Here is a 10418-nt window from a genome sequence, read left to right as displayed (position 1 = left end):
TTTTCATGGACTGGTTGATACGAGAAGCTGAGAAAACTCCAGCAGTTTTTTTCATCCAAGAAAAACTAATGAAACTTGACCAAAATCTGATGGTAAAAGCTGAGACACGGCCCAAACTCTGATCAAAAACACTGAGGGAACCTGGAACGTTATTCTTGTGCGAGAAAGTCATTGATGTCCGAATGAGCTCTATGGTCTCTGTCTGTAAGGAGGCCAGCTGCAGCAGGAGCCTCTCCCCACTGTCCCATGGACCGGATTCACTGGGGTCAGTGCACTGTCCAGACCCCGCTGCATTGTGAAAAGCTTCACCAGTGGTGGACATTGACCTCTGTAATTGTGCACAGTATCAGCCTCTGACCACCACTGAGAACATTGTAAATCAAGAGGACGAAAACCCATGTGAGTGTAGACTGATAATGTGCACAGGTAAGTACAGCCATCATCCTCATCACATCATCATCAATATTCCTACTACATCATATCCTCACGATCCATCACACATCACCTTCACTAGATCAAAGTTCTCATTATTATTCCTCATTCTCCATCGTCTCATAATCATCACTACCACCATCCTCTTCACCATCATTATTCTCATCATCACCCCGACATGTACCATCACCGTGCACTCTCCTCCTCTTCATCATTGTCCTTATTTATCTCATCATCACCCTCCTCATTACCAGCACCATCGTTCTTCTTACCATCATCCATCTTTTTTCTCTTCCTTCTCTCGATCATCATCATCTCGTCATGTACTACAATCACACCACCCATCATCATGGCCTTCATCATCCTTCTCTGTACCATCATCATGTCTCCTCACCCTCCTAAGTGTCATTAATCATGGTCCTCCCATTATAATAATTATCCTTATCATCTTTAATGTCATCGCTCCTCCCCTCATTATGGCATGTAACCATCTTCCTCCTTCTCACCATCACCATCACCATCATCATCACCCCCATATTTACCATCATCACTCATCCTTTTCTTCACTTCCTGATCATCATTTTCTATCAAGGAAACAAGACATATTTTCTGCTTCTAAGTTTATTTGTAACTTTGTATCTCTTGTCCTTTAGGAATAATTCACTGTTACATTGTATCACGTGATAAGTAAGGTTATTCCGGAGATCTCAGCCGCAGTGTCTGATTCCACCAGTGGACATCTTCACTCCTCGTCGATCTCAGTTCCATTTTGGGTCTTGGCCTTTCTCCCGATTACAGAATAACCCCCCGGAGGACAGGGCTTCTTCCTGCACGGTTTTCTACTAGACCTCTTCACACGGACGTCCTGGAAGGGAACAGAACAATGAAGCACAGAAGACCCGGAGAGGTCGAGTAGAGCAGAGTCCACCTGTCCTTCCTCACCTTTTACTCGTCAGTTTTACTATGGTGGTCGTAGAAGAGCTTTGTTTGCCATGTTATTCCCCCAACTCCTATGGATTCTACTCATGTTCCATCCTGTGTCCCCATCTATAGATTTCCTCGCTCCCTCGCCCTTTCTCCTTGGTCACTTGTGTTGTATCAGCAATTCCTGATCTATAAAGTGCAGTTATTGGGGGTCCGGCAGACCCTGGATGCTCTTCTAGCAGAGGCGCACTCTTCCATTAGGGTCTTCGTTCTCCAGCCTGCACTATTCTCCAGGAACGGCGGTCACATATGTGATTTGTGTACTCCCGGCCACAACCTGACTAGATGTGCACGGCTGCGCTCAGCGCGAGTGCGGTGATCAATCCTGGAAACAGTGTAGTGGTATTGTAGCCGGGTGTTTGCACTTGAGGTGACGTGACCGCCATGCCCGGCGCTGACACCGGAGAATCTGTGTGATGTGAGGACTCACAAGTCTGCAGTCACACAACTGTAAACTTATCGTTTTAGACAAAAGGAGAAACTTTGCCCTTAGACCTGCAGAAGTAGGAATCCTGACGTTCCTGCCAGAAACCAATAATTACTGCTTGTGTTACCTCTGCAAGCGACACAGATGGTGAGGGATGGGGGAGACTGACAAGAAAGAGCAGCAACGTGCAGAAGATCACAGGGTCTTCTACTAGGTCCTAGAGCGCTGGGACCATCAGGAAAACGAGCACAGAATGCAGGAGACATTGAGGGGCTGTTCACTGTAAGCGCTGCCTTACCTGGGTCTGACTTATACACATGATGTCCCCAGGATTCTCATCACTCACATCCAGAGAACAAATCTTCACATCCTGCAAAAAAGATCCAGGAAATATCAGCTGCCAATCATAGCGCAATGTCACTTCTCAGTCCTGACAGTAATACAAGTTCATACTGTTCACGTAGCAGGGCTTCCTGATAAACCCCCCAAAAATGGGAATCAGATGGGTCCCCCAATAGACCCCCAGAAGAGCCATTCTGGGGCGGAGAATGGATCCGGCTTGGCTCTGGGAGAGATGGGAGGACACGGGATCACGGCCCAATGGTGGAGACTTTACTGCATTCCGGATTTGCAGGGTGCGGTCACAGTGTGCAGGAGCGCCGCTATCATGAGGCAAATTGAGCCCTTTGCTTCAGGTGGCAGTCCTCACTGATAGACAGGGGGCAGCAGAGCGGCAGCCCGAACACGTGGTGCCGACTCTCCATAATCCCTGACATTTGCTGAGTGTCACTAGTGCGGTGCGCGTGCCCTTGATTACAACCTAACCGTTAGGTTAGTCACAACCCCGGTGTGCAATATCAGCCGGTCATCCCTGCACCCGCAGAGCAGCACACTGTGCTCACAGGACCTGTGATGAGGTCACAGGAGGGGAGGAGTCAGGGGTCACATCAGGGTGCATTACATGCTATAGGAAATCTGGCCGTGGCCGACATTTTTCTGCAGGGTGCATTGGGTGTCTGCCCCTTTAACAGTTTCACATACTACTCCCAAATTGTTGTGTTTTTACTGCGTTTTTGGAAAATCACGACTAAAAAGGAAAAAAAACATTGGGAACGCAGAGAGTAATTACAGCCTAAGGGGGTTTTGGGAGCTCGTCTGAAAGAAAAAAACTGAAAAATTGCTGAAAACTAAAGACTTTTCCTGCTTATTTCTATGGTGATAACACTTTGCTGTTCATAGGAAAAAAAAAACTAAACAAGAGCGTGAGGTGACTTCTGTGATGATAAAAACTGACCAATGAACACGGCGGCGAAAACGCTTTGGAAAAAATACTCTGACACAAAGTTTCCAAAGTTCTTCAGGAAAAGAGAACGTCTTTTCTTACAGTTTTCTGCTTTTTCTCACTATTTCCGTTACTCACTCCGTCCGGCTTGAAATCACACTGAGATAAATCCGGATCCTCAGATTTCAGGCACACCGTCTCTTTAAGGACGAAGGATCTTCTATCTGACTTTTCACCTTCCTGTTGAAAGAAAAAAAGAAAAGAAAAAAAAGTGAAAGAATCAAAAACTCAATAATTACAGATATATAGAAAAGTCTACTCCAGTCGCACACAAAGCTGCAGGGACAGATCCTCCGGATTCCTTGTGCATTGTGGGTGCTCAGGTGAGAGTTACACATCCAGAGCTCGGCTGTCACATGACCACAGGCAGGATCCAGCAGAGGATCAGCTTTGGGTGTGAATGGAGCTTTATATGCAAATATCTAATTTACATAGCAAGCTGTAAAAGAAATGCATTCTGGGTAAATCCCCATAATCAGTGCTTTACCTCTAGGGGAGCAATGTGGATCTGCTGCAGGGATTTGTATAAGTATGTGACCCCCTCCTTCTGGTTGTAGAGGTCGGTGATGTCTCCTATAGATCTTCCATCATTGATCCCCGGATCTGCAGTGTCGGAGAGACAGCCGTGTAATGTGACAGCAGAGAGCAGCAGCAGAGACAGCCGAGACAGCCGAGACAGCCTCCAGCTCCTCATCGTGGCCTCTGTCAGTGGTAATGGCCGCTCTCTGATATGGAGCCTCTAGTTCCTCCCTCATATTCCTGCCTCCTCAGATATGACTAATAACAATGTAACGAATAATAACAATGTAACGAATAATAACAATGTTACTAATGTATCCGCAGAGCTGCTCATTGTGGGGACCACACTAATGTATCTACAGGGTCCGGATTTTATCAATGGGTCTTATTTGGGGTCTGACATTGTTTTAGGGTCTGATCTGAAGTCTCAATATATTTCAGGGGTCTGACTTTATTAAAGGGTCTAATTTGGGCTTGAATTATTTATGCTTCTGCTGTGTTCTTTCCTTCATCCACCCAGATTGCGTATCTATGTCGTCCACTAGGGGCCGGGTCAGACCAGGGGTGTCTGGGGCCCACAGGAGAATAGACTCTAGGGGCCACACTACATCTATATACCTGTTATACCCTCTATAGTGGAGCGTCAGCTGTAAGGTACAGGTGGCTCCTGCACATCTACTGTGCGCCCCCATAATTTGGATGTACGATTACGGGACTTTGCATTAAAGAGGTTCTTTGGTGAAAAAAGTTGTCACTGACCCACAGGATCCACAGGATCAGTGACACCTTCATGATTGGTGGAATCTGAGCATTGCTAATCACACTGATCAGAATAAATGGGAACTTCTATCCCCATTTCGTAATTCAGCGACAGGTGGGATGTCTGACCGCCGCTCCAATCATCATCTTTGGGGCTTCAAGAAAAAGCCAAGTGCAGAACTCGGCAGTCACTTGGGAAATGACTGGATCAGTGATCGAGACACACATGCCGCTACATACTAATGGGGATAAAAGCTCCACATTCTGCCAATCGGCTGAGCCCCAGGAGTCGGACCCCCACCAACCAATAAGATATCACTTATCCTTTGGAGAGGTGATTACTTGTTTTCATCGGAGATCCCCTGTAAATGCATCTCTGCCGCTGTGTAATAGTCACAGGACAAGGTTTAAAAAAAAAAAAAAAAACTGAGATAGCTGAATGCCTGCAGCTGCCCAGAACCTTCCACCGGCCGCAGGCATTCAGCATTGTGACAGCTCGGGTGCAGGCTCAGATGAGCGCTGTCACGATAATGTGAAAATGACATATTGTGAGTTTAGTTCTAGAAGGTTCCATGGCAGACACGCTGTGGGCCATCCGACCCCCCCCTCACTCTGCTTGCTGCCTGTGTGTGTAATTCAAAACCCCTCAGTTTCCCTCCTCCCACATTTAGAAGAATCTTCAGAATTTCTTTCAGTCTATGCCTGATGAAGAGACCTGTGTAGTCTCGAACGCTGCAATTTGTTACCATCTTTTCAGTTAGCCATTAAAAGGTATCAACCACTGAGGACTCTCAATTCTAAATATCTTTCAAATTCTATCTACTGGTTAACACAGTACCAAGATATATATCTTTCCTCCTCCCACAAGAATTTATATAGTTATACGCTGCAAATACCAGACTCTGTGAACACTACTCATTCCCCATCCCACCTGTTACTGGCCAAAACTAATACAGAAAACCTGAGATTCTTTGTTCTATTAAAGTGATATACACTCACTGGCCACTTTATTAGGTACACCTGTCCAACTTCTTGTTAACACTTAATTTCTAATCAGCCAATCACATGGCGGCAACTCAGTGCATTTAGGCATGTAGACATGGTCAAGACAATCTCCTGCAGTTCAAACCGAGCATCAGTATGGGGAAGAAAGGTGATTTGAGTGCCTTTGAACGTGGCATGGTTGTTGGTGCCAGAAGGGCTGGTCTGAGTATTTCAGAAACTGCTGATCTACTGGGATTTTCACGCACAACCATCTCTAGGGTTTACAGAGAATGGTCCGAAAAAGAAAAAAAATCCAGTGAGCGGCAGTTCTGTGGGCGGAAATGCCTTGTTGATGCCAGAGGTCAGAGGAGAATGGGCAGACTGGTTCGAGCTGATAGAAAGGCAACAGTGACTCAAATCGCCACCCGTTACAACCAAGGTAGGCCTAAGAGCATCTCTGAACGCACAGTGCGTCGAACTTTGAGGCAGATGGGCTACAGCAGCAGAAGACCACACCGGGTACCACTCCTTTCAGCTAAGAACAGGAAACTGAGGCTACAATTTGTACAAGCTCATCGAAATTGGACAGTAGAAGATTGGAAAAACGTTGCTTGGTCTGATGAGTCTCGATTTCTGCTGCGACATTCGGATGGTAGGGTCAGAATTTGGCGTAAACAACATGAAAGCATGGATCCATCCTGCCTTGTATGGAGCATCTTTGGGATGTGCAGCCGACAAATCTGCGGCAACTGTGTGATGCCATCATGTCAATATGGACCAAAATCTCTGAGGAATGCTTCCAGCACCTTGTTGAATCTATGCCACGAAGAATTGAGGCAGTTCTGAAGGCAAAAGGGGGTCCAACCCGTTACTAGCATGGTGTACCTAATAAAGTGGCCGGTGAGTGTATAGGGTCATTGATCCAGGCTAGATATATAAGAATTATATATTCCGGATGTCCATCTATAGATCTATAACTCACTGAAACCGCTAGCAGCTAACGAGTGCAAAGAGTGGATTTCTCCATAAGCTGGTCATGTATTTACACTTAAAACAATCCCCACCATGTGGGGCACATCCTGATCATTGTGTATTTAGTATACGAGATCCATACAGCAAGCTAGGCATAAAAATAGTTGCCATAGCTTCAAGTAAAGGGGAGGTTTCAGCCTCTAAGTGAGGTCACCACAGGGGGAGTGCCTGGGTTTTGGGCTGTGAGGTAACTTAGTGAGACAGCAGTCTTGCAGTGTCTTTTTGTCCGGGGTCTAGCTGTTGTACAGATGTGTGATGCATCTAGATGTAGCCCCTCCTCCTCAGCACACGGCCAGCCATGATGATGCAATGACATAACGACCTGTAAGTGTTCTTTTATTTTCAATTTTATTCCTTGTTTTCATTTGTAATTGTATTGTACATATGATTTGTCTCCTTTATATTATCTTTTGTACCTCTGTAAACACTGCCTACCTTTTTTTGGAGTAAAATATAAAATTACTATTTTGTCTCTCCTTGTTCTATAACAAACTGTCGCGTCCTCTGAAGTGAATTGTGCTACTGATTTGTGTTGGCTCCGGACCCGTTAATAATTACGAAATCAGAGCTGGTGGAAGTGGATTTGTCCTGGGAGGCTTTGTAGTGACGGCGGCATTGATAATTATTGTTCCTGCCTGTTTGGGAGTAGTTATATCGCCTTCGCTGCAGCGTGCCCAATCGCCAGTACATAGAAGGCAGCCTTTCTGGCGACTAATTACTCTAGGTGCAGTACCCGACTGACCTGAGGGTAAGGGGGGCGCCAGAGAGCTGCAGGTTCCAAACCGGAACTGGGAAGTGGGATATAGATAAATCCCCTTCAGAAAGGAACCAGGCGCAACCAAACCACCCCGGTTCATGGCAAATTGGTGTGAGTGGTGGGAATGATAAAGGTACCTTCCCCGTGAACTGTGACATATTGGGGGGATCCCTGACATATCTGGTGGGATTTCTGACAAGCGCTGTCTGTCACTTACATCGCTCACCATCTCTCTGCCTGCACCTCGACCATCGTACTCATCCCGTATTCAATTATATCCACGTCTGTAAGACCCATATGCAATTGATGAGAGCGCCACCCATAAAGGGGGAAGGAGGGGTGTGTTAGGGGTCCTATTATTAAATTCTCCGATCCATTCCTCTGCTTTGGGGTGGAGAGGTGGGTGAGGGGCACCATTGGCTTCATTTGATCAGGAAACCAAAATTCCTTGTTCCAGCCGCAGTAGAAGGGAATAAATCAACATTTTCAGATCTGTAACAAATGATTGGGATCTGTGAATTTGTGATTGGGATCTGTAAAGTTAAGGGACATCACATTTGCTTCTGATTGAGAGTATCATTAAGGCTAACTGTATGAACCCTATATTCTGTCAGAAGAGTGTGGCCCCTCTGTTATCTGGGCCCCTGCATTGCATTGTACAGGCACAAGAACCGGTGGTAAGATTCAGGCAAAAATGTATCAATTTTACAGCATGAATGATACAAATATTACAAATCTATTTTATTTAAGGCTTTCAGCAGGATAAATATATGTTGATTTCTAGGGTCCCATCCATGTCCAGTATGAAAGGGCCACAGGTACTAGCACCAATCCCGTTCAGCCCAGGAGAAAGACCATTGTTTTCCGATCTCCAGTTCTCCGGTTCCCACAGATCAGGTTTTCAGCATCTCCTTAATATTACACAGGTGATGAATTATTATTAAGGCGTGAGACATTGCCACAGGTTCCCCCACCGCTGCATTACTGTGGAAATCCTAAAAACGTAATGTGTGCAGGGTCGGAAAAACTGGAGTTAGGGAAACATTGAAGAAGAATACAGAAATCCTGATGAATCTCAGAAGAATCTCAGGATATAAAAAGCACAAGATATAAAAATGAAATAAATGGGCACTTTCCCTTTAAATATAGGTTGTTTACTGTAACGTTATTTCTGTGTTGTAATAAACATCTTGATGTTCACCGCAGCGCACATGTAACTCCGGAGAATTTCATGCGATTTCCTCATCGCTTTCTGTGCTCTCGACATGAAGAAATACCGACATGAAGCTGAGCCTTAATATTAATATTGTGTTAGAAGTATTACACCCAAGATAAAAACAAAATAAGCAAATACCCTGCACTAAATAAAAATACAGCAGTAGTGCATGAAAATAATATAAGATACTTAGTTAACATAATTTTGAACAAACAAATGTAAAGCCATCCCACCACGTCACGGTGACCCTGTTCGGCACGTCCCTACCCTCTAGTAATAAAACCTTACTATATGTCAAAAGAAAAAAAAGAGCATGAACCGCACATCCCAAAATCATACGTTGATCTAAATCCGCTGGGCAAAAATTTATATACTGAACATGAGGTTTTCAGTTTAACATTCTGATCAGACTGTATGAAGCCCACTGCCCCTTCACGGCAAACCTCGTAGTGGGTCCTAACGCCCTAACGGAGTGGAGCCGTGCGGCGACCACCGCCGCAGCGGCCATGCACCAGCAGGGCGGACGGCCTGTTGCCCCACAGCACCCATGCTGCGAGACTGAGCTCCCATGACTTTTAATCAGCAGGAGACTGCAAAGTAAGGGGTCTAGCCCATCTTTGCTCTCACTGAAGAGCTGGAGGAAGGTGAGTTTAAAGGGAACCTGTCACCATGTTTTTGGAAGATGGGATAAAAATAGCGTTAAATAGGGGCAGAGGTGGGCGTTACATTAGTGTGTTTGTTATGCGTTTATTACCCACCTAAGTTGCCGAAATACCTTTGCAAAGTCTCCGTTTTCGCCTGTCAATCAGGCTAGTCTGGTCAGATGGGCGTTGTCTTCCCCCAGATTTTGCGTAGTTTTCCGTTGGTGGCGTAGTGGTGTGCGCATGCCCAAGGTCCCGAATCCTCTGCCAGGGGATTTCAAAGAGCGCGGTGTCCGTTATTGCATTGGTGATCGGTGGGCGCGGCCATCTTCCTTTGGCCGCGCGTGCGCAGAAGCGGCGCTCTGCTGGCCGCGGCATCAGGAAAATGGCCGCGGGATGCCGCGCGTGCGCAGATGGATATCGCGGCGGCCATTTTCCTGAAGCCGCGGCCAGCAGAGCGCCGCGGCAAGCAGAGCGCCGCTTCTGCGCACGCGCGGCCAAAGGAAGATGGCCGCGCCCACCGATCACCAATGCAATAACGGACACCGCGCTCTTTGAAATCCCCTGGCAGAGGATTCGGGACCTTGGGCATGCGCACACCACTACGCCACCAACGGAAAACTAAACAAGATCTGGGGGAAGACAACGCCCATCTGACCAGACTAGCCTGATTGACAGGCGAAAACGGAGACTTTGCAAAGGTATTTCGGCAACTTAGGTGGGTAATAAACGCATAACAAACACTCTAATGTAACGCCCACCTCTGCCCCTATTTAACGCTATTTTTATCCCATCTTCCAAAAACGTGGTGACAGGTTCCCTTTAAATGCTCCTTTCATTTTGGTGCTGGTGCTGTGTGGCGGCCATTGTTGCTGTGGCTTTGTGCTGGTGGGGCGGCGCAGTCTGGAGTCATGGGGGCTCAGTCTCGCAGCATGGGTGCTGTGGGGCAACAGGCCGTCCGCCCTGCTGGTGCATGGCCGCTGCGGCGGTGGTCGCCGCATGGCTCCGCTCCGTTAGGGCGGTAGGACCCACTACGAGGTTTGCCGTGAAGTGGCAGTGGGCTTCATACAGTCTGATCAGAATGTTAAACTGAAAACCTCATGTTCAGTATATAAATTTTTGCCTAGCGGCTTTAGATCAACGTATGATTTTGGGATGTGCGGTTCATGCTCTTCTTTTTGCACAAAGTTCTTACTATATGTCAAGTGACATCATGTGAATAAGGGCTGAGAAAGGACTGAGATCCTGACTAATGAACACCCAGCCATGGGGAACTATATGAATGTAATATCCAACGGAAAGAAAAGAAAGGCCACAGCCTTATC

General features: G+C 46.5%; 1 protein-coding gene across 1 annotated transcript in view; it reads right to left on the bottom strand.

Moving 5' to 3' along the window:
• Positions 1 to 1020: 1020 nt before the first annotated feature.
• The window catches only part of LOC143783356 (cathelicidin-related antimicrobial peptide Bf-CRAMP-like), a 41947-nt gene continuing 32549 nt past the window's right edge, over positions 1021 to 10418 (bottom strand). The window contains exons 4-6 of the mRNA XM_077271760.1: positions 3264 to 3365; positions 2142 to 2213; positions 1021 to 1297 (exon numbers count right to left, since the gene is read on the bottom strand). Of these exons, the coding sequence (XP_077127875.1) occupies positions 1175 to 1297; positions 2142 to 2213; positions 3264 to 3365 (297 nt within the window). The 3' untranslated portion in view covers positions 1021 to 1174. The remainder of the gene's footprint in view (positions 1298 to 2141; positions 2214 to 3263; positions 3366 to 10418) is intronic.

Source organism: Ranitomeya variabilis, chromosome 6, assembly GCF_051348905.1.
Source record: "Ranitomeya variabilis isolate aRanVar5 chromosome 6, aRanVar5.hap1, whole genome shotgun sequence".
Classification (NCBI taxonomy): domain Eukaryota; kingdom Metazoa; phylum Chordata; class Amphibia; order Anura; family Dendrobatidae; genus Ranitomeya; species Ranitomeya variabilis.
This window is presented reverse-complemented; position numbering and strand designations above follow the sequence as displayed.